The following is a 25,379-nucleotide window of genomic DNA, read 5'->3' as shown; positions in this document are numbered from 1 at the left end:
GTTTAGTGATTCACAAGTTTGCTAAAAAAAGCAGTTTGAAGATAATAGTTTTGACTTTGTAGCATCAACAGCAGATGCTACTATTATTGTGAACACCTGGATTTGTGAGAATCTACTGGTACCTTGTTTCCCATGTAACAATAAGAAATATACTCAAAACCTGGATTAATCTTTTTAGTCACATAGCACTACTATTATTCTGAACACTACTGTATAAAGACTCAAGGATCTGCTCTCATAAAGGCTCATGAGCCCACTCTAATAAAGGTAAAGGAACCTACTCTTATAAAAAGTGAGGAATCGACTCTTATAAAGGCTAAGTAACCCACTTTTATAAATGGTCAGGAACCCACTCTTATAAAGCATCAGGAACCCACTCTCATAAAAGCTCAGGAACCTACTCTCAGAAAGGGTGAGGAACCCACTCTCAGAAAGGGTCAGGAACACACTCTCATAAAGGGTCAGGAACCAACTGCTATAAAGACTCAGGAAAGCAATGTTAGAAAGGCTCAGGAACCCACTCTTATAAAGGCTCAGGAACCCACTTTTATAAATGGTAGGAACCCACTCTTATAAAGGCTCAGAAACCCACTTTTATAAAGGCTCAGGAACCCACTCTTAAAAAGGCTCAGGAACCCACTATTATAAAAGCTCAGGAACCCACATGTACAAAGGCTCAGGAACACACTCTTATAAAGGCTAAGTAACCTAATTTTATAAATGGTAAGGAACCCATTCTTATAAGGGATCAGGAACCCACTCTCAGAAAGGGTCAGGAACCAACTGTTATAATGACTCACAAACCCACTCTTATAAAGGCTCAGGAACCCACATATATAAAAGCTCTGGAACCCACTCTTATAAAGGCTCAGGAACCCACTTTTATAAAAGCTCTGGAACCCACTCTTATAAAGGCTCAGGAACCCACTTTTATAAAAGCTCTGGAACCCACTCTTATAAAGGCTCAGGAACCCACTTTTATAAAAGCTCTGGAACCCACTCTTATAAAGGCTCAGGAACCCACTTTTATAAGTCATAGTAACCCAGTCTTATAAAGGCTCAGGAACCAACTCTCATAAAGGGTCACGAACCAACTGTTATAAAGACTCACAAACCCAATGTTGTAAAGGCTCAGGAACCCACTCATATAAAGGCTCAGGAACCCATTTTTATAAATGGTAGGAACCCACTCTTATAAAGGCTCAGAAACCCATTTTTATAAAGGCTCAGGAACCCACTCTTAAAAAGGCTCACAAACCCACTCTTATAAAGACTCAAGGACCCACTCTCAAAGGCTCAAGAACGCACTCATAAAAAAGTGAGGAACCCACTCTTATGACGGCTCAAGAACGCACTCTTATAAAAAAGTGAGGAACCCACTCTTATGAAGGCTCAGGAACCCACTCTTATGAAGGCTCAGGAACCCACTCTTATAAAGGCTCAGGAACCCACTCTTATAAAGGCTCAGGAACCCACTCTTATAAAGCCTCAGGAACCCACTCTTATAAAGGCTCAAGAAGCCACTCTTAAAATGGCTCAGTAACCCACTCTTATAAAGGCTCAAGAACCCCCTCTTATAAAGGCTTAGGAACACACTCCTATAAAGACACAGGAACCCACCTCTTATGAAGGCTCACAAATCCACTCTTATAATGTCTCAGGAACACACTCTTATAAAGGCTCATGAATCCATTCTTAAAAAGGCTCAGGTACCCACTCTTGAAAAGGCTCATGAACCCACTCTCATAAAGACTCACAAACCAAATCATATAAAAAGTAAGAACCCACTCTCATAAAGGCTCAGGAACCACATATATAAAAAGCTCAGGGACCCACTCTCATAAAGCCTCAGGAACCAACTTTTATAAATGGTAGAAACCAACTCTCATAAAAGCTCAGGAACCTACTCTCATAAAGGGTCAGGAACCCACTCTCATAAAGGGTCAGGAACCCACTCTCATAAAGGGTCAGGAACTCACTCTCATAAAGGGTCAGGAACTCACTGTTATAAAGACTCACAAACCCACTGTTATAAAGGCTCAGAAAACGAATCTTACAAAAAGTGAAAAGCCCACTCTCATAAAGGACCAGGAACCCACTCTAATAAAGGCTCAGGAATCCACTCTTGTAAAGGCTCAGGAATCCACTCTTGTAAAGGCTCAGGAATCCACTCTTGTAAAGGCTCAGGAATCCACTCTTGTAAAGGCTCAGGAATCCACTCTTGTAAAGGCTCAGGAATCCACTCTTGTAAAGGCTCAGGAATCCACTTTTATCATGGCTAAGGACCCCACTCTCATAAAGGGTCAGGAACCCTCTCTCAAAAATAATCTGGAAACCATTCGCATAAAGGGTCAGGAACCCACTCTCATAAAGGGTCAGGAACCCACTCTCATAAAGGGTCAGGAACCCATTGTTATCAAGACTAATGAAACCACTTTTATAAAGGCTCATGAACCCACACTTAAAAAGGCTCAGGAACCCACTCTTTAAAAGGTGCATGAACCTAGTCTTGTTATGTCTCACGAAATCCACTCTTATAAAAACCAAGGAAAACCCTCTTATAAAGGGTCAGGAACCCACTCCTATAAAGGCTGAGGAACCCACACTTATGAAGGCTCTGGAACCCACTCTGATAAAGGCTCAGGAACCACACATAAAAGCTCAGGAACCCACTCATAAAAATGCTCAGGAACCCACTTTTATAAATGGTATGAACCCACTCTTATAAAGGCTCACAAACACACTTTTACAATGACTAAAGAACCCACTCTCATAAAAGGTCAGGAACTTACTCTCATAAAGCATCAGGACCCGACTCTCAAAAATGCTCTGGAAACCATTCTCATAAAGGGTCAGGAACCCACTGTTATAAAGACTCATGAACCCACTGCTATAAAGGCTAAGAAACCCAAGCTTATAACAAGTGAGAAGCTCACTCTCATAAAGGGTCAGGAACCCAGTCTTATGGAGGCTCATGAACCCAGTCTTATGGAGGCTCAGGAACCCAGTCTTTAAAAGGCTCAGGAACCCAGTCTTTAAAAGGCTCAGGAATCCACTCTTACAGAAAGTGAGGAACCCACTCTTACAGAAAGTGAGGAATCCACTCTTACAGAAAGTGAGGAATCCACTCTTACAGAAAGTGAGGAATCCACTCTTACCCACTCATCTCCACTCTGGCGGAGATGAATGAGCTGGAGATTCTAGGTCTTACAATCGACAGCAAAATGACCTAGAAGAAGCATCTCTCCAACATCGCATCAAGAGCTGGGCAGAAACTTGGGGCCCTACGGAGAGTGGCTAACAAACTGGACAAGACAGGCAGAGCAACTGTTTACAAGGTCCAAGTTAGAAGTGTAATGGAGTATGCATCACTCTCTTGGATGAGTGCTAGCCCAACGACACTTGGATTGCTTGACTCCATTCAAGTTATTGGCATGGATGAGGATGAAGCACAATTAAAATTTAACATCATGACCCTCCATCAAAGGCATCAAGTGGCAGCAGCTACAGTTCTCTACAAAATGCACACCAGCATATGTCCATTGGACCTTCGTGCTCTACTTCCTCAGCCATATGTTGTTAGGAGAGCCACCTGTACCAGTCTGTCAATGCCTCGCCATGCCCTTGCAGTGCCTGTATCAACAACCATCTCTACTGGCCGGACTTTCATCCATGCAGCAGTACATGTCTGGAACAGCTTGCCAAATGACATAGTTGGCAACATCACCGAAAATAGTGTTATGACCTTCAAAAGCAGAGTGCACCAGCATCTTATGTCACTCGTCTGAGGCTTCGCCCCCTCACTCCAGCTTTCCTCTTGCTGTGAACCACTGATTAGGCCATGGAGATATCTACCATAGTGGAATGTTGCCTATGGTAGTGCTTGAAATCATTCATTCTTCATGGGCTATTCATTTGGGGGAAAAAAAAAAAAAAAAAAAAAAAAAATATATATATATATATATATATATATATATGCTCATTTTGAAATGGATGCCTGAAACACATTTTAAAAAAGTTTTAAATAAGCATTCTTTAAAAGGCTCATAGACCCACTCTTGTAAAGGCTCACAAACACATTCTTCTAAAAACTGAGGAACCCACTCTTATAAGGATCAGGAACCTGCTCTTATAAAGGCTCAAGAACTCACTCTAATATAGGCTCAGGAACCAACTCTAATAAAAAGTGAGGAACCCACCCATAAAGGCTCAGGGGCCCACTCTTAAAAAGGGTCATGAACCCACTCTTATAAAAAGTGAGGAAACCCCTCTTTTAAAGGCTTAGGAACCCAGTCTTATAATGGCCCATGAACCCACTCTAATGAAGGCTCAGGAACCCACTCTTATAAAGCCTCAGGAGACTACTATTATAAAGGCTCAGGAACCCACACATATACAAGTTCAGGAACCCTCTCTTATAAAGGCTCATGGACCCACTCTTATAACAAATGAGGAACCCACACTGACAAGGGTCAGGAACCCGCTCTTATAAAGGCTGAAGAACCCACTCTCATAAAAAGTGAGGAACCCACTCATAAAGGCTTTGGAACCCAATATTATAAAGGCTCAGGAACCCACTCTTATAAAGGCTTATGAACCCACTTTTAAAAAGCTCAGGAACCCACTCTTATAAAGACCCAGGAACCCACTCTTATAAAGGCTCAGGAACACACTCTTATAAAGGCTCAGGAACACACACTTATAAAGGCTCAGGAACACACACTATAAAAAGGTCAGGAACCCATTTTTATAGAAAGTCAGGAATCCACTTTTATAAAGGCTCAGGAACCCACTCTCATAAAGGGTGAAGAGCCCACTTTTATAAAGGGTATAGAACCCATTCATAAAGGCTGAGAAACCCACTCTTATAAAAGGTCAAGAACCCACTCCTATATAGGCTCAGGGACACATTCCGAGAAATCCGACTCTTATAAAAAGTCAGGAGGCCACTCTTAGAAAAAGTCAGGAGCTCACTCTCATAAAGGCTCAGGAACCCACTCTCATAAAGGCTCAGGAGCCCAGGCTCAGGAACCCACTCTAATAATGGCTCAGGAACACAGTCTCATAAATGCCGAGGTTCCCACTCTTATAAAGTTTGCTTGTTTCTATCTTTTTTGTTTCTTTGTGTATATATATATATATATATATATATATATATATATATATAATCTTGCCAAAATGATGTTTTGGAAGATATTCCTCAGTATGTCTGTATGCTTGTTTGTTCTTTTCTTGGCAAAACGAAAACGAAGTTTTGCAAGATATGAAGTTTATGAAGGTGCAGTAACCCACTTTTATAAAGGCTCAGGGGCCCACTCTAATAAAGGCTCAGGAACCCACTCTCATAAAGGCTCAGGAGCCCAGGCTCAGGAACCCACTCTAATAATGGCTCAGGAACACAGTCTCATAAATGCCGATGTTCCCACTCTTATAAAGTTTGTTTGTTTCTATCTTTTTGTTTCTTTGTGTGTGTGTGTATATATTTTATATATATATAAAGGCTCAGGGGCCCACTCTAATAAAGGCTCAGGGGCCCACTCTAATAAAGGCTCAGGGGCCCACTCTAATAAAGGCTCAGGGGCCCACTCTAATAAAGGCTCAGGGGCCCACTCTAATAAAGGCTCAGGGGCCCACTCTAACGATCTTTGGCCATCTGTTTGGTTGGAGACGACTTTGTCATCCAAGGGTTGATGGGGAATGGGCCTAACTGTGGGTGTGCAGATGGCAGATGAGACCAATCTGCACTCGGAAGGTGGGGGGCAGTGGGGGCTTGGGATGAGGGGGACAGTTGGAGGCTTACTGGCTCTGTCTTTCCTGGATCACCTCTTCTGTTCTGCTGCAGCAGCTCTGTTTGCCTCACACAACTGGCCACCTCTGTGGACTGAGGAGCGCCATCTGGTTTGATCCATGGCAGTCAACTCCCAGGATACGGGGGTAATGTCAAATGCTTTCAGTGATGCTGTCAAAGTGTGCTTGTAGTGTTTCTTCTGTCCTCCCTGGGAACGTTTTCCCTTTGGGAGCTCACCGTAGAACAGTCTCTTTGGCAGCCGACCATCAGGCATGCAGGCTACATGACTAGCCCAGTGTAGCTGGGTCTCCATGAAGATGGTCTTGATGCTAGGCATGTCTGGTTGTACTAGTACCTCAGTGCCTGGAATCCTGTCTTGCCGCTTGAAGTTGAGGATTTTCCTGGGGCACATTGTGTGAAAGTGGTACACGCTATTAAAAAGTCAGGAGCCCACTCTTATAAAGGCTCAGGAAGACACGCTATAAAGATGTCAGGAACCCACTTTTATAAAGGCTCAGGACTCCACTCTCATAAAGGGTCAAGAGCCCACTTTATAAAGGTTCAAGAACCCACTGCTATAAAGGCTCAGGAACACATTCATATAAAAAGGTCAGGAACCCATTTTTATAGAAAGTCAGGAATCCACTTTTATAAAGGCTCAGGAACCCACTCTCATAAAGGGTGAAGAGCCCACTTTTATAAAGGGTATAGAACCCATTCATAAAGGCTGAGAAACCCACTCTTATAAAAGGTCAAGAACCCACTCCTATATAGGCTCAGGGACACATTCCGAGAAATCCGACTCTTATAAAAAGTCAGGAGGCCACTCTTAGAAAAAGTCAGGAGCTCACTCTCATAAAGGCTCAGGAACCCACTCTCATAAAGGCTCAGGAGCCCAGGCTCAGGAACCCACTCTAATAATGGCTCAGGAACACAGTCTCATAAATGCCGAGGTTCCCACTCTTATAAATTTGTTTCTTTGTGTGTGTGTATATATATATATATATATATATATATATATATATATATATATATATATATATATATATATATAATCTTGCCAAAATGATGTTTTGGAAGATATTCCTCAGTATGTCTGTATGCTTGTTTGTTCTTTTCTTGGCAAAACGAAAACGAAGTTTTGCAAGATATGAAGTTTATGAAGGTGCAGTAACCCACTTTTATAAAGGCTCAGGGGCCCACTCTAATAAAGGCTCAGGAACCCACTCTCATAAAGGCTCAGGAGCCCAGGCTCAGGAACCCACTCTAATAATGGCTCAGGAACACAGTCTCATAAATGCCGATGTTCCCACTCTTATAAAGTTTGTTTGTTTCTATCTTTTTGTTTCTTTGTGTGTGTGTGTATATATATATATATATATATATATATATATATATTTTATATATATATATATATATTTTATATATATATAAAGGCTCAGGGGCCCACTCTAATAAAGGCTCAGGGGCCCACTCTAATAAAGGCTCAGGGGCCCACTCTAATAAAGGCTCAGGGGCCCACTCTAATAAAGGCTCAGGGGCCCACTCTAATAAAGGCTCAGGGGCCCACTCTAATAAAGGCTCAGGGGCCCACTCTAACGATCTTTGGCCATCTGTTTGGTTGGAGACAACTTTGTCATCCAAGGGTTGATGGGGAATGGGCCTAACTGTGGGTGTGCAGATGGCAGATGAGACCAATCTGCACTCGGAAGGTGGGGGGCAGTGGGGGCTTGGGATGAGGGGGACAGTTGGAGGCTTACTGGCTCTGTCTTTCCTGGATCACCTCTTCTGTTCTGCTGCAGCAGCTCTGTTTGCCTCACACAACTGGCCACCTCTGTGGACTGAGAAGCGCCATCTGGTTTGATCCATGGCAGTCAACTCCCAGGATACGGGGGTAATGTCAAATGCTTTCAGTGATGCTGTCAAAGTGTGCTTGTAGTGTTTCTTCTGTCCTCCCTGGGAACGTTTTCCCTTTGGGAGCTCACCGTAGAACAGTCTCTTTGGCAGCCGACCATCAGGCATGCAGGCTACATGACTAGCCCAGTGTAGCTGGGTCTCCATGAAGATGGTCTTGATGCTAGGCATGTCTGGTTGTACTAGTACCTCAGTGCCTGGAATCCTGTCTTGCCGCTTGAAGTTGAGGATTTTCCTGGGGCACATTGTGTGAAAGTGGTACACGCTATTAAAAAGTCAGGAGCCCACTCTTATAAAGGCTCAGGAAGACACGCTATAAAGATGTCAGGAACCCACTTTTATAAAGGCTCAGGACTCCACTCTCATAAAGGGTCAAGAGCCCACTTTATAAAGGTTCAAGAACCCACTGCTATAAAGGCTCAGGAACACATTCATATAAAACCCACTCTTTTACAAGTCAGGAGCCCACTCTTACAAAAAGTCAGGAGTTCACTCTTATAAGGCTCAGGAATCCACTCTAATAAAGGCTCAGGGGCCCACTCTTGTAAAGGCTCAGGGGCCCACTCTAATGATCTTTGGCCATCTGTTTGGTTGGAGACCACTTTGTCATCCAAGGGTTGATGGGGAATGGGCCTAACTGTGGGTGCTCAGATGGCAGATGAGACCAATCTGCACTCGGAAGGTGGGGGGCAGTGGGGGCTTGGGATGAGGCGGACAGTTGGAGGCTTACTGGCTCTGTCTTTCCTGGCTCACCTCTTCTGTTCTGCTGCAGCAACTCTGTTTGCCTCACACAACTGGTCACCTCTGTGGACTGAGGAGCGCCATCTGGTTTGATCCATGGCAGTCAACTCCCAGGATTCGGGGCTAATGTCAAATGCTTTTAGTGATGCTGTCAAAGTGTGCTTGTAGTGTTTCTTCTGTCCTCCCTGGGAATGTTTGCCCTTTGGGAGGTTCAGGAACCCACTCCTATAAAAGCTCAGGAACACATTCATATAAAACCCACTCTTACAAAAAGTCAGGAGTTCACTCTTATAAGGGTCAGGAACCCACTCTCATAAAGGTTCAGGAGCCCACTCTCATAAAGGGTCAAGAATTTCTTACAAAGGTTCAGGAACCCCCTTTCATAAAGGCTGAGGAACCCAGTCTTATAAAGGCTCAGGAACCCACTCTTATGAACACTCAGGAATCTATGTTACTCAGTATGTACATATGTATGTATGTTTTTTTTTTTTAAATCTTGCCAAAAATGAAGTTTTGCAAGATATGTTACCCAGTATGTATGTATGTCTGTTTGTTTTGTTTCTTTGTTTTTTTTATGTTTAGGAAGATGTTACTCATTATGTCTGAATGTTTGTTTGTTTTCTTGGCAAAATTAAATTTTGCAAGATATGTTACTCAGAATGTATGTTTCTTTCTTTTGTTTTTTCTTAGCAAAATGAAGTTTTGCAAGATATGTTACTTAATGTGTAAATTTGTTATCTCCCAAAAAATGAAGTATTGGAAGACATGTTACTCACTATGTATGTTTGTTATCTTGCTAAAACCAAGTTTTTAAAATATTTTTTCTCTGTATGTATGTTTCTTTGATTGTTTTTTTTATCTTGGCAAAACAAAGTGTTGCAAGATATGTTACTTTTATAAAGGCTAAGGAACCCACTTTTATAAAAGCACAGGAACCCACTCTCATAAAGGGTCAAGACTCCACTTTTATAAAGGCTCTGGAACCCACTCTTATAAAGGCTCTGGAACCCACTCTTATAAAGGCTCTGGAACCCACTCTTATAAAGGCTCTGGAACCCACTCTTATAAAGGCTCTGGAACCCAGTTTTATAAAGGTGCAGGAACCCACTTTTTGGGTCAGGAGTCCAGGTTTATAAAGGGTAAGGAACCCACTTTTATAAAGGCTCAGGAATCCACTCTCATAAAGGGTCAAGAGTCCACTTTTATAAGGAACCCGGTTTTTTAAAGGCTCAGGAATCCACTCTCATAAAGGATAAGGATCCCACTCTTATAAAGGCTCAGGAACCAACTTTTATAAAGGCTCAAGAATCCACTCTCAAAGGGCCAAGAGTCCACTTTTATAAAGAGTAAGGAACCCAGTTTTATAAAGGCGCAGGAACCCACTTTTATAAAGGCTCAGGGGTCCACTCTCATGAAGGGTCAAGAGTCCACTCTCATAAAGGGTCAAGAGTTCACTTTTATAAAGGCTCAGGAACCCACTTTTATAAAGGGTAAGGAACCCACTTTTATAAATGGTCAGGAGCCAACTTTTGTAAAGGCTCAGGAACCCACTTTTATAAAGGGTCAGGAATCCACTCTTATAAATGGTCAGGAGCCAACTTTTGTAAAGGGTCAGGAATCCACTCTTATAAATGGTCAGGAGCCAACTTTTGCAAAGGCTCAGGAACCCACTTTTATAAAGGGTCAGGAACCCACTCTTATAAATGCTCAGGAACCCACTTTTATAAAAGGTCAGGAACCCATTCCAATAAAACGTCAGGAGGCTATTGTTATAAAAATGACGTTTTGCAAGATATGTTACTCAGATATGTTACTTCACTTCATGATACCACATGCATCATGAAGCGAAGGTCAAGTGGTTATACCAGGTGCACCATGAAGGCCATTGTGTGCAGTGATACAGGTGCACCATGAAGCACAGTGTGTGTCGTTATACCAGGTGCCCCATGTAGGACAGCATCTATCGTGATACCAGGTTCACCATGAAGCACAGCGTGTGTCGTGATACAACATGTACCATGAAGTGCAGCATGTGTAGTTACACTAGGTGCAGCATGAAGGGCAGAGCGTGTAGTCACACCAGGTGCAGCATGAAGGGCAGAGCGTGTAGTCACACCAGGTGCAGCATGAAGGGCAGAGTGTGTAGTCACACCAGGTGCAGCATGAAGGGCAGAGCGTGTAGTCACACCAGGTGCAGCATGAAGGGCAGAGCGTGTAGTCACACCAGGTGCAGCATGAAGGGCAGAGCGTGTAGTCACACCAGGTGCAGCATTAAGGGCAGTGTGTGTAGTTTTACCAGGTGCAGCATTTACCAATGTGTTACATCACCAATGCTCAAAGAACACCTGTTTGGAACATTCTACAGGTGAACAGGTTAATTGGAAACAGGTGAGTGTCATGATCAGGTATAAAAGGAGCTCAGCCGTTCACAAGCAAAGATGGGGCGAGGGTCACCACTTTGTGAACAACTGCGTGAAAAAAAAATAGTTCAACAGTTTAAGAACAATATTTCTCAACTTTCAATTCCAAGGAGTTTAGGGATTCCATCATCTACAGTCCATTATATAATCATAAGATCCAGAGAAATTTTTTACACGTAAGCAGCAAGGCCGGAAACCAACATTGAATGCCCGTGACCTTCGATCCCTCAGGCAGCACTGCATTAAAAACCAACATCATTGTGTAAAGGATCTTACCATGTGGGCTCAGGAACATTTCAGAAAACCATTGTCAGTTAACACAGTTCGTCACTACATCTACAAGTGCAAGTTAAAACTCTACCATGTAATGTGAAAGCCATACATCAACAACATCCAGAAATGCCGCCGCCTTCTCTGGGCCAGAGCTCATTTGAAATGGACAGATGCAAAGTGGAAAAGTGTGCTGTGGTCTGATAAGTTCACATTTCAAATTGTTTTTGGAAATCATGGACGTCGTGTCCTCTGGACAACAGAGGAAAAAGACCATCCAGATTTCTGCCAGTGCAAAGTTAAAAAGCCAGCATCTGTGATGGTATGGGGTGTGTGTTAGTGCCCATGGCATGGGCAACTTACACATCTGTGATGGGACCATCAATGCTGAAAGGTACATCCAGGTTTTGGAGCAACACATGCTACCATCCAAGCAACGTTTTCTTGAGGGATGCCCCTGCTTATTTCAGCAAGACAATGTCAAGCCACATTCTGCATGTGTTACAACAGCGTGGCTTTGGAGTAAAAGAGTGTGGGTACTAGACTGGCCTGCCTGCAGTTCAGACCTGTTGCCCACTGAAAATGTGTGGTGCATTATGAAGCGCAAAATACGACAATGGAGACCCCGGACTGTTGAACAACTGAAGTCGCACATCAAGCAAGAATGGGAAAGAATTCCACCTACAAAGCTTCAACAATTAGTGTCCTCAGTTCCCAAACGCTTATTGAGTGTTGTTAGAAGGAAAGGTGATGTAACACAGTGATAAACATACTACTGTCCCAGCTTTTTTTAAAGTGTTGCAGGCACCCATTTCAAAGTGAGCAAATATTTGCACAAAAACAATAAAGTTTATCAGTTTGAACATTAAATATCTTGTCTTTGTGGTGTATTCAATCGAATATAGGGTGAAGAGGATTTGCAAATCATTGTATTCTGTTTTTATTTACATTTTACACAACGTCCCAATTTCATTGGAATTGGGGTTGTACCAGGTGGACCATGAAGGACAGTGTGTGTAGTTGTACCAGGTGCAGCATTAAGGGCAGTGTGTAGTTATACCAGGTGGACCATGAAGGGCAGTGTATTGTGTTACACCAGGTGTCCATAAGCGCAGCGTGTGTAGGGATAGAAGGTGCACCATGAAGAGCAGCATGTGTAGTAATACCAGGTGCACCATTAAGTGCAGCGTCTGCAGTGATACAAGGTGCAGCAAGAAGCATAATGCATACAGCAGGACCACATTTTGTAAAACGTATCCTGTGTCCAGCAATATGAGGTGTAGTATGAAGCGCATTGTATACATTAGTGTATTAGGAGAGGTCTGACGTATATTTACATTGTCTCCGTTGGCGCGGAGCTTCCAAAAGGGCTGGATGAACAGCCAGGAGCCTTCATTTCCTGTCCCGTCCAGAGTGACGCGCATGGCATTCTTCTCCAGTAGAGCAGGAAGTCGTTTGTTGACCGTCAGGTATTTGTTACTCTTCATGTGGAGCAGCTGCCAAAATAACAACAATCAGAAAAAGCAGCTTAACAGCAAAAACATTTCATCAGCAGCAAGAGTCCATGTGGCTGCCACAGGTCCAGTGTCGCCATCTGCTGGAAGACACCTGACCTATGACCCTGCTTGCAAAGTTGATGATGATGCTCAAACCTGCAGCTGCTTTCATGTGGTGACCAAACTTCATACTCTGTGTTTACTCTGTCTTCATACTGTGTTTGTGTCACGTTTGGAGGATCATGATAGAAACCATGGCCCGGTGTTGCAGACCGAACAGTACCCCTAAAAATCCCCCCCAACAGTGATTCACAGATTATCACCTCGTTTCTAGTTCAAACTGACTTTCAAATGATTTAAGTGGTTTAACTTTGTCATCTGATGGTTAATAATCACATTATTCCCTTTGATCTTATTGGATGTAGAAAGTCAGACTCAGAGAGTCAAACTCAGATGTCCTGTTGTGGTCCTCTGATCACTTCCTCCGTCTTTTATGATGAAATAATGCTGAATTTATGTGGAAATGATTGTTGTAGAAAAGCTTCAGATATCTGTGGTTGAGATGGATGATGAATGGAGGCAGTTTGAAGCAAAAACCAGAAATGAATCAGTGAACTGCTGCTGATGTTCCAAAATTATGCATGTGCAGTGAAGGCAAGGGGGCCAATTTTTAGTTCAGTCATCGACACCGGTTTCATAAAGCAGCCTAATCTTTGAGTCCACTAAACTTACTTAGATGACTATTGTTAGTTGTCCAACATTATCTATCTAATCACTGTTTCACCTCGATGGTTAAAGTTGCGGATTAGCCGTCTTACATTAGTCGACAATAGTCGTTGAATCTTTGTTTCGTTAATTGGCTTTATTAACATTTACGGACGCATACAAACTGCAGAATGACGTGCTTAGCTCTTAGTCTAGCAGCTTCCATCAAGCCTTTTTGTGCACACAATGCTGCTCAGTCGAACAGCGATGCCCGGTGGCTAATTTGAGAACTGTCACAAACACATCATGACAGCCGTCTGCTACAACCATGGCGAAAATCGAAGGAAGCTCCTCCTTTTGGAGGAATATGACAGGCATAGGGCTGAGCAGCCATTTTTTGAGGACAGACACTGAAGTTTTGTCAACTAAAATCAGATTAGCCTCCTCTGTACCAGGCTAAAAACTTTAGTCAGGTAACGCAAAACTTTAGCTGACAAAGCGCTTTGTGTAACGACTAATGTCAAAAAATGAGTCAACTAAGTTATTCGACAAACCAAGATTAGACTGCTTTATGAAACTGGGCCTGGTGTCTGACCAGAAACCTTCGGACCATCACACACCACGTCCGGAGTGCAAAGTCGCCGAGGACCATGTCACGTGACCACAGTCACACTTTCTTTGCAGGAAGTGAATAAAGACAGAAGGGGATGCCACGCCCTGTGGGACAGTGACAGAGAGGGGACACACGCACACACGCACACCGCCCTCCTGCAGGAGTCTGTATCACACGGACTCAGTGTCACTCAGCAGAAGCCACGCCAACTCTGTGTCATAATGACAGGTGTTGGCGTCAATATTGACATTAGCAGATAGCGAAGGAGCACTCACACAGGATGTGGGCGTGTCCATGGCCAAGTCATAATGACACATGACCGTGGGGAGGGCACGAGGCATGACTCAGCGGCAGATACCCATCAAAATGGAGACAGAGTGAAAGTCACAAGAGATATGACAAACAAGATTCAGAAATCCTACGTGGAGGTTCGGAAAAACATTCTGACAGTGCCGCAGTCGAGGCAGGAGAAGACACATGGTTGTCATGGCGATGTCGGAGCAAGGACCCCAATTGACAAACTTCTAGGTGGGCCGAAGGCAAAGTTTCCTGAAATCAACCATGTATCAGCCACAGGCAGGTGACTGTGGGTGTGTCCTTAGCCTCAGGTGGTCTGTGGCACCTCAATGTCAGCAAGATCGAAATGGAGTCCACAATACACAAAGCAAAAACAAAAGAGACACACACACACACACACACACACACACACACACACAAAGCAGCAAAAACAGACAGACACACAAACAACAAAGAGAGAGAGAGAGAGATAAACACACAAACATAAAGCAACAAAAAGAGAAACAGCAAAGCAACAAAAAGAGACATAAACAGCAAAACAACAAAAACAGAGGGAGAGACACACAAACAACAAAGCAACAAAAACAGAGAGAGAGAGAGAGAGAGAGAGAGAGAGAGAGATAAACACACAAACATAAAGCAACAAAAGCAGAGAGAGAAACAGCAATGCAACAAAAACAGAGTGAGAGACACACAAACAACAAAAACAGAGGGAGAGACACACAAACAACAAAGCAACAAAAGCAGAGAGAGAGAGATAAACACACAAACAAAGCAACAAAAAGAGACACACAAACAAAGCAACAAAAGCAGAGACATAAACAGCAATGCATCAAAAACAGAGGGAGAGACACACAAACAAACAAAGCAACAAAAACAGAGAGAGAGATAAACACACAAACAAAGCAAAAAAGCAGAGACATAAACAGCAATGCATCAAAAACAGAGGGAGAGACACACAAACAAACAAAGCAACAAAAACAGAGGGACAGACACACAAACAACAATGCAACAAAAACAGAGAATTACACGCATCCACAAACAGCAAAGCAACAAAAACAGAGAATTACACACATCCACAAACAGCAAAGCAACAAAAACAGAGAATTACACACATCCACAAACAGCGAGACACACACAAACAAAGCAACAAAGCAACAAAAACAGAGAGAGAGATAAACAACAAAGCAACAAAAACAGAGGGAGAGACACACACAAACAAACAACAAAGCAACAAAAACAGAGAGAGACAGAGACACACACAAACAACAAAGCAACAAAAACACAGAGAGAGAGAGATAAACATACAGACATAAAGCAACAAAAGCAGAGAGAGACACAAACAGCAATGCAACAAAAACAGAGGGGGAGAGAGACACAAACAGCAATGCAACAAAAACAGAGGGGGAGAGACACACAAACAGCAAAGCAACAAAAACAGAGAGAGAGAGAGAGAGAGAGACAAACAGCAAAGCAACAAAAACAGAGAGAGAGACACACACACCCACAAACAGCAAAGCAACAAAAACAGAGAGAGAGACACACACACCCACAAACAGCAAAGCAACAAAAACAGAGAGAGAGAGAGATAAACAACAAAGCAACAAAAAGAGAGAGAGAGATATATAAACAACAAAGCAACAAAAACAGAGAGATAAAAAGCAAAGCAACAAAAACAGAGAGAGACACACACCCACAAACAACAAAGCAACAAAAACAGAGTGAGAGACAGAGAGAGAGAGACAAACACACAAGCATAAAGCAACAAAAACAGAGAGAGAGAGAGAGAGAGAGAGAGAGAGAGAGACACAGTCACATATCATTCTTCAAAAACCGGCTCAGCTGAACGTGAACCCTTTCGTGTAACCACGGCGCACAGCTGCTGTGAAAATAAAAATGCTAAAAAAATATATGCCACCCACGGGATTCGAAACTGCACTTTCCAAATGCTCTGATTGCCAGCCACAAATTTTACCACTGAGCTACCATCACTGTCCTGTGAAAGGTGCGGGAAAATGCCTGATATCAAGAAGGACATGGACGTATTTAAGAAAAATTAAAACCACACACCATATAAAAACACCACATTTTATTGAATCCCTCTTATCAAGCAGGCAATACAAGTAGGAACCGTCTGTTCCTCTGTAGATAACCCATGGTCACAGACATACAGTCATAAAATAACATGAATGCGAAGCAGGGTGCTCTTATCATGTCCACATCTGCTGGCGATGTGCCCAGTCGGCCCCGCACGTGTCCTGCTCGACACACGAGTCTTTGTGGACCGCAGGACAGACACCATGTCAATGGTCCATTTCACCTGGGGTAGCCTGTTAATGTGTGCGGCATGCGCGCATTCGCTGCAGCCCATTGCAACAGCGATATGTTTTTATGTATGTCCATGTGAGGACAGTGTCAGCTCATGTCCGTCCATGCACAGTACGCGTTCCCCAGCCATGACGCCCAGAACCACAGATCTCCACAGCCGCTCCTGTCGGCGACCACACCCCGTCAGTTCAGCACACACACCACTGTGTCACTGTGTCTGTTTGCAAAGTCACACTCGTGAGGCACTTAGACAAATTTCACATCTAGCTCGACAGTGATTGTCTGCTGACTGTTGTCATGCTAACCGCGCGGATAGCCACACATTTTCTAAGTGCCATGTGAGCGGTGTTAGACGTTTGTGTGTGTCACCTGGAATTTGGCGACACCTGTTGCGAGAGGGTTTGATGGACTCTCATAGCGCATGCTCTGTCTTTTAGCCGCTGGTGTGCGCAAACAGTTGTAGCAACAGGTGTATGAGGCATGGAGGTAGCTATGATTTTACAGATATTGCATACGATTCCTGCTTCATGTGCACTTCATGTGCAATTCGGCCACATTCATACTATGTGTGAAGGGGCCCTTAATTAAGTGGTATCACTCTTTTCTGTCAAACAGGTCACAGCAGGTGAAGTTTAATTCTGTCCTCTCTGATGGTGCATTAAGCGGAATTGGAGTCCCTCAGGGCTGTGTTAGCTCACCATTTCTATTTACACTGTATACCAGTGACTGTGTCAGCTCCCAGCCAAACCAGAATGTTGTTAAATTTTCAAAGACGCTGTAATACTTAATCTGCTAAACAATAATAGCAATTTAAGTCATCACAAATCTGGAGTGGACAAGTTTGTGAACTGGTGTGACGCCCACCAACTTCAGATTAACACTAATAAAACAGTGGAGATGTATGTGGACCTGTTGGTGCCTGTTGGGGACGTAGTGTGGTCGCCATACATGGACATAACATTGAGCAGGTGGATTCATATAAATATATGGGGGTTTACATCGACAACAACTTAAGCTGGCACACAAATCCACCGACTCTGATTATTTGGAGTATGTAGGAATATTATGCTGATTTTCTGCAGATGAACTATTGAGTCTGTATTATGGTTCAGTATTACCAGCTGGTTTGGCAATTTAACAGTTAAATCAAAAACTCAAATACTAAATCTGACAAAAACAGCTGGCAAAATCAATAGTATGGTGGTACATGTAACTCCACAAGAGTTGTTTGAAAAGGCAATTCTCAGACTTGCAGACAATATCTTATCAGATGCTTCTCATGTAGTGCACTCTGAATATATTTTACTGAACTTAGGAAGGAGGTACAGGGTTCCTCTTTGTAAATATAAATGATATAAACATTCATTTATTCCATTGTCAGTGAAGCTCATAAATGAGCAGACAGATCAGGGAAGATAGTATGAGGTCATGTGTTGCGGAATTTGCACTAAGATGTTAATATGGTTTAATTTGCACTAAGATGTTAATATGGTTTTTATTGATTATGTATTTGTATTTTAATTTTGATCTGTTGTGTGGTTGTTTTTGATGCATGGGTGGTGCGTGTCGGATGTGTTGTTGTGCAGCAGACCCCTCTGTCCAAGGCAAATTTCTCCTGAGGGAGACAAATAAAAGAAACAGAGACACAAACAACAAAGCAACAAAAACAGAGACACACACAAACACACATACACACAAACAACAACGCAACAAAAACAGACACACACACACACACACACACACACACACACACACAAAAACAATGCAACAAAAACAGACAGAGAGACAGACACACACTCAAACAAAATAGAGACACAAATACACACAAACATAAAGCAACAAAAACAGAGACACACACACACACAAACAAAATCATAGACAGAAACAACAAAGCAACAAAAACAAAGACACATACACACACAAAACAAAGTAACAAAAATAGAGACACAAGTAGACACACAAACATAAAGCAACAAAAACAGAGAGACAAGTGCACACAAACAACAAAGCAACAAAAACGGACACACACACACACACACACACACACACACACACAAATATAAAGCAACAAACAACAAAGCAACAAAAACAGACATCAACAAAAACAAGAGACAGAGACACACACAAAAAGTAACAAAAACACAGAGACACATACATACACAAACATAAAGCAACAAAAACAGACACACACAAACACAAAAAAGTAACAAAAATAGAGACACACCAACAGACACAAACATAAAGCAACAAAAACAGAGAGACACACTCGCACACAAACAAAGCAACAAAAACAGACACCCCCCTCCCACACAAATATAAAGCAACAAAAACAGAAAGCAAGACAGAGACACACAAACAACTAAACAGAGACACACACACAGAACACAGACACAAACAACAAAGCAAAAACAAAGAGACATGCAGGCAGAGGCACAAACAACAAAGCAACAAATATAGAGACAGACACACATACAAACAGACAGACAAACAACAAAGCAATGACATACACAATGAGAGACACAAACGACAAAGCAACATAAACAGAGACATACACAAAATACACAGCAGTCTTATTTTTGCTGATCAGGACTGGGGCACAAGCTCATGTCCCCAGAGGTGTCCTGACCTGATCTGGCTGTCCACAGGAAACATGGATAGAAAACTGTTAACTGCACAAAACCCTGAAGCCGAGGGACCACATACTCAAGTGTCCAGTAAGGCTTCAGTGGTCCTACAGAGGCCTGATGGACCATGTCCAGTTCCCTGCAGATGCCTCGTATCCAACAACATTCACTCAGAACGTTCTTACCTGTATGACAGTTCCGTACTTGACAACATCTCCATGGACTTTCTTATTTTCAGTCTCATTCTGCTTCTGTTCCAGGTTGGAGGCATGCTGACAAAGACACACAATTCACCATCAGCAGTGAGCACAACAAAGCTAGGCCAATGAACTCTGTGCCTAGACTGAGAAATGACCATAGACAGAGGTTCCCTCCACTCCAAGTCTGCATCCAAGGCTCGTCCAACAGTTTCTCTTTAATTTGAGTTATTGTTCAAGACTAGTCCAGCAGTCTCTTTTAATTTGAGTCACTGGTCTAGGCTCATTTAACAGTCTCTCTTTCATTTGAGCCATTGTTCTAGGCTACTCTAACAGTCTCTCTTTCATTTGAGCCATTGTTCTAGGCTACTCTAACAGTCTCTCTTTCATTTGAGCCATTGTTCTAGGCTACTCTAACAGTCTCTCTTTCATTTGAGCCATTGTTCTAGGCTACTCTAACAGTCTCTCTTTCATTTGAGCCATTGTTCTAGGCTACTCTAACAGTCTCTCTTTCATTTGAGCCATTGTTCTAGGCTACTCTAACAGTCTCTCTTTCATTTGAGCCATTGTTCTAGGCTACTCTAACAGTCTCTCTTTCATTTGAGCCATTGTTCTAGGCTACTCTAACAGTCTCTCTTTCATTTGAGCCATTGTTCTAGGCTACTCTAACAGTCTCTCTTTCATTTGAGCCATTGTTCTAGGCTACTCTAACAGTCTCTCTTTCATTTGAGCCATTGTTCTAGGCTACTCTAACAGTCTCTCTTTCATTTGAGCCATTGTTCTAGGCTACTCTAACAGTCTCTCTTTAATTTGAGCCATTGTTCTAGGCTACTCTAACAGTCTCTCTTTAATTTGAGTCATTGTTCTAGGCTACTCTAACAGTCTCTCTTTTTTTTTTTTTTTTTGGTAAATTGTTTTTATTCAGTTATTTAGTTTGAACAAAAGAAAGAGAAATAAAGGAGAAAAACACACAGTATCCCCAGCCCAGACAGAAAAACAAAAGAAATAAAAGGTGCACACGTCAATGCCCAAAAAAACAGAAAAAGGAAAACAGGATGCATCATCAGAATCGCTGCATATAACATAAGGTGCCATTTGCACGGTGTCCCACAAGAAAGTCACTGGGTGATGACATCGATCCCAGGTGGGAGAGCAAAGGGTCCCAAATGGCAGGAAACAGCGTGGAAGAATCCATTCTGGAAAATCTCAGGTTCTCTATCTGTATGACAGATATGTCTACAATCCACTTTTTAAAAGATGGAGGAGCTGGCGATTTCCACTCGTAGAGGACGAACCGTTTAGCGACTATCATGCCTAGCCTGAGAAACAACTGTGTAGTTTTTGGAAGACTCAGAGGCCTTGGAGCAGCCAAAAATAGCCAATTCAGCATCAGGAGAAATGGAACATGTATACGCCTTTTCATACCAATCAAATATCTTGGACCAGAAGTCTCTCAGAGACTTTGCACTTGTCACACAGTGGGAAAACAGCAGGATAGATTTATGCAGCCTGACCTTTGAGTAATAAAGACAATGGACCACTTTAAACTGAATTAGGTGGTGCCTGATGTTAACAGAGCAAGACTTTACTGTACATAGGCTGTTCTCCCATACCTTATCAGAGATGTTGACACCACGTTCTACTGACCAGGTGTCTTTAACTTTACTACTGGATACTAATTCACACTCTCAAAGTTGTGGAGGGGAGCTCTAACAACACGCGTCTACATTGTACAGATGTGCACTAGTGCCCCTTAACAGTCTCTATTTAAAATGAGTCATTGTTGCAGACGTCCAATAGTTTCTCACTAATTGGAATCATTGTTTGAGGCTTGTCTAACAGTCTCTCTATAAAATGAGTCATTGTTCTAGACTCGTCCAACAGTCTCTCTTCAATTGGAGTCATTGTTTGAGGCATGTCTAACATTCTCTCTTAAATTTGAGCCATTGTTCCAGACTAGTCTGACAGTATCGCTTTAATTTGAGTTATTGTTCTAGACTAGCCCAATAATATCGCTTTAATTTGAGTCATTGTTATAGGCTAGTCTAACAGTCTCTCTTTGAGTCACTGTCCTAGACTAGCCCAACAATATCTCTTCAATTTGAGTCATTGATCGAGGCTCGTCCAACAGTCTCTCTTTAATTTGAGTCATTGTTCTAGACTAGTCTAAGAGTCTCTCTTTAATTGGAGTCATTGTTACAGACTAGTACAACAATATCTCTTTAATTGGAGTCATTGTTCTAGACTAGTCTAACAGTCTCTCTGAATTTGAGTCATTGTTCCAGGCATGTCCAACAGTTTCTCACTAGTTGGACTCATTGTTCGAGGCTCATCTAACAGTCTCTTTCATTTGAGTCATTGTTCTAGACAAGTCCAACAGTCTTGCTTTAATTTGAGTCATTGGTCTAGGCTAGTCTAACAGCCTCTCTTTAATTTGAGTCATTGGTCGAGACGAGTTCAACAGTTACTCACCAACTGGCATCATTGTTCGAGGCTCGTCTAACAGTCTCTCTTTAATTTGAGTCATTGTTCTAGATTAGTCCAACAGTCTCTCTTTAATTTGAGTCACAGCTATAGGCTAGTCTAACAGTATCTCTTTAAAATGAGTCATTGGTCTAGGCTAGTCCAACAGTCTCTCTTTAATTCAAGTCATTGTTGTAGGCTAGTCTAACAGGCTCTCTTTAAAATGAGTCATTGTTCTAGACTGGTCTAATAGTCTCTTTTTAATTTGAGTCATTGGTCTCGGCTCATCGAACAGTCTCTCTTTAATTTCAGTCATTGTTCTAAGCTAGTCTAACAGTGTCTATTTAAAATGAGTGATTGTTCTAGACTAGCCAACAGTTTCCAACTAACTGGATTCACTGTTCCATGCTCGTGTAAGAGACTCTCTTTAATTTGAGTCATTGTTCTAGGCTAGTCTAACAATTTCTCTCTAATTTGAGTCAATGCTCTAGACTAGTCCAACATTCTCTCTTTAATTTGAGTTATTGTTCTAGACTAGTCCAACAGTCTCTCTTTAATTTGAGTCACTGGTCTACACGAGTCTGTCTCTCTGTAATTTGAGTCATTGTTCTAGACTAGTGTAACAGTTTCTCACTATCTGGAGTCATTGTTCGAGAATCGTCTAACAGTTTCTTCCTAACTGGAGTCATTGTCCGCAGGTCGTCTAAGGCTGAATCTCAAGTCTACCCCTTGGCCCTTCCCCTTACCCCTTCCCCTCCGTTTTGTGCGTGCATGAGACAGAGCAGTGTCTCACTTCTCTTTCTGGAGCGAGGTGGAGGGGAGGCAGAGGGCTTCAAACCCCTCCAAATGGAGTGAATCTGGATGCACACTCTGTTTGGAGGGGTAGGAGGAGCTTACCACTGTCTCCATAGAAACAAACATGGCGCCGAAAAAGCCGCACAAATGAAAGTGGCGTTCATTACAAATTACGCTGTTTAGAAAGATATAACTTGCCAAAAAATTTTACAGGCAGTTGCCTGTGACAGCAACATGTATGCTGCTGGATGCATGTTGCGTATATTGTCGTTCTGAAGATGAAGAAAATGATAAAGTGTAAGCATATTAATTTGTATGTCCATAAATCTTTGGATAATATCAATCCCTGCTGTTGGATTTCAAGGTCTGTAACATGTGTGTATTTTGTAAACAAACAGGGAGCCCTGAGCACACTCGAATCCTAATGAGCTTTCAGGCAGAAAAGGAGGAGAAGTTTCATCAATGGAAATAAGTTGGAAAATATATACACACACATGCATATGTGTAACACATAACCTGATGTCCTGCTATTATTTGTCAAGGAAATTTCTAAAGGAAATAGGGCTGGATGCAAAAAATGGGAGAATTTGAAAAAGAAATATCAGGTTAACAGAACTAGATGCAGTCCATAACATACATACAGGTGCTGATCATATAATTAGAATATCATGAAAAAATTGGTTTATTTCAGTAATTCCATTCAAAAAGTGAAACGTGTATAATGTATACATTCATTCCACACAGACTGATATATTTCAAGTGTTTATTTATTTTAATTACTAATTAATTAATTACTAAATCAATTAATGATAAATCAAACAATATTATCACTATTATTGATTAATTATTAGTACTATTAACATTAATTATTAATTAATTAATTATTATTAATACTATTAATTATTACTACTATTATAAATTACAAATTAATTAAATTGACTTGATTACGATGTCTTGAAGAAATCTGCAACAACTTCTATTTCTTTGCATTTATGCAGAAAGGCGAGAAAATAAAAAGAGAAAACAGGCTACTGCAACAAGTTGCATTTCGGTTGCCATGTTAAACAGTGAAGACAGCAGTTTGACACGGGCAGTTTTTTTTTTCCTAAGGTGAGGGGTGTCTCAATTCATAGGGCTAGAGGCATACCCCTACGCCTACCCCTTGTTTTGAAGGGGTAGGCGTAGGGGTAGGGCCAAGGGGAAGGGGATCAAAAGAGAATTGAGATTGGGGGTAAGTCTCTCGTTAATGAGTCATAGTTCTAGACTAGTCTAACAGTCTCTCTTTAATTTGAGTAATTGGTCTTGGCTCGTCTAACAGTCTCTCTTTAATTTGAGCCATTGTTCTAGAATAGTCCAACAGTTTCTAACTAATTACAGTCATTGTTCGAGGCTCGTCCAACAGTCTCTCTTTAATTTAAGTCATTGTTCTCGACTAGTCCAACAGTCTCTCTTTGAGTCATTGTTCTAGACTAGTCTAACAGTTTCTCTTTGAGTCACTGTTCTAGATTAGTCCAACAGTCTCTCTTTAATTTGAGTAATTGGTCTTGGCTCGTCTAACAGTCTCTCTTTAATTTGAGTCAATTTTCTAGGCTAGTCCAACGGCGTATTCAGTTCCTCGTCCCCATGAGGACAGGTAAGCACTGGCCACAGCTGCGAGCTTGTTGATGTGTGTTGCTGAGTGTTTATGTGAATGGTTTTGTTGTTTAGTGGGAGCTGTCATTGGCTGTGCACTGCTGGGTGCTGGTGGTGCCGTTTGATGCTCTGGTGCGGGGTAGATTCACAGCTGATCGCTGTGATGGACGGTTCGGTATGTAATGTGGGAAGTGAGGCTCCTCCTGCTTCAAGTATTTTTGTTATTTATGCTTGTCTGAAATGCAGGTTTGTGGACCGAGCCATGGAAGGAAGGCCTGCTGATTTGCTCTGACAATCTGCCGGGAGGTTTTGTCCTGAAAGGCTGTTTGGATGTGCCCTGCCTGCTGTTCCGCCTTGACGTTCATTGTGGACAACTGAGAAGGTTCTCCCAGTCTCAGACTGACAGCTGCATGTGCTGCCGAGCTGCATGGCGCAAGGGTGCCCTCATGTGGCTTTGTTTATTAGTGTTTTAAAGTTAGGATTTATAAATTGTCATTATCAATAGTTTCATTGTTAATAAATTATTTTGTATTTTGGTACCACTTCTGTCTCATTTGCAACGAACCTGTGTTTCTTCAGTTGAAGTTATTTTAATTGCCGAATTCCCTGCATGAATCTCCCAGGGTAGTGGCAGACGTCCAACCTATCATGTTTATTCATGATGTCCAATTGTCTTGACGATTAAAGGTAAGTTGTCCGCTTTGCCACATTTGGTGTCAGAAGTGGGATGCAAATTGTGAACAGAGAGATGTGTTCTGTTTGTTTTTTAATGAAGGCAAAATTTTCTTTTGTGTGTGTGTCTTTTTTTTTTCTTTTTCAGAGCAAAGCAGCGGTTGGTTTCTGTGAAAGTGATTTCCCCTCTTATTTTGGTCTCACCCATATTGTCTGAAAGTCTCAGGTGGTATGATGGCAGAGGAAACGCAGGAACTGAGAGAGTTAGTCACTCAGCTGAGGATGGAGAATGAGAGGGTGAAACAGGCTGAGGCAGTGCCTGGCTCAAATATAGAGCCCTCATTTAATGCATCCACCAGCGGGAGTGCTCCAGTAATGGAGAAGTTAATTTTTTACCCCGAGACAGAAAATGTCCCATGTTTTT

At 42.2% G+C, this 25,379-nt stretch overlaps 1 protein-coding gene across 1 annotated transcript in view; it reads right to left on the bottom strand.

The window, feature by feature from the left end:
• Window positions 1-25,379, bottom strand: part of itpr3 (inositol 1,4,5-trisphosphate receptor, type 3) — a 230,263-nt gene that overhangs the window by 170,721 nt on the left and 34,163 nt on the right. Inside the window, exons 2-3 of the mRNA XM_034171879.1 lie at window positions 19,382-19,468; window positions 12,471-12,629 (exon numbers count right to left, since the gene is read on the bottom strand). Coding sequence (XP_034027770.1) covers window positions 12,471-12,629; window positions 19,382-19,468 — 246 coding nt within the window. The remainder of the gene's footprint in view (window positions 1-12,470; window positions 12,630-19,381; window positions 19,469-25,379) is intronic.

Source organism: Thalassophryne amazonica, chromosome 6 (genome assembly GCF_902500255.1).
Source record: "Thalassophryne amazonica chromosome 6, fThaAma1.1, whole genome shotgun sequence".
Lineage (NCBI taxonomy): Eukaryota > Metazoa > Chordata > Actinopteri > Batrachoidiformes > Batrachoididae > Thalassophryne > Thalassophryne amazonica.
Note: the sequence above shows the minus strand (reverse complement) of the source record. Positions and strands in the feature narration are given on the sequence as shown.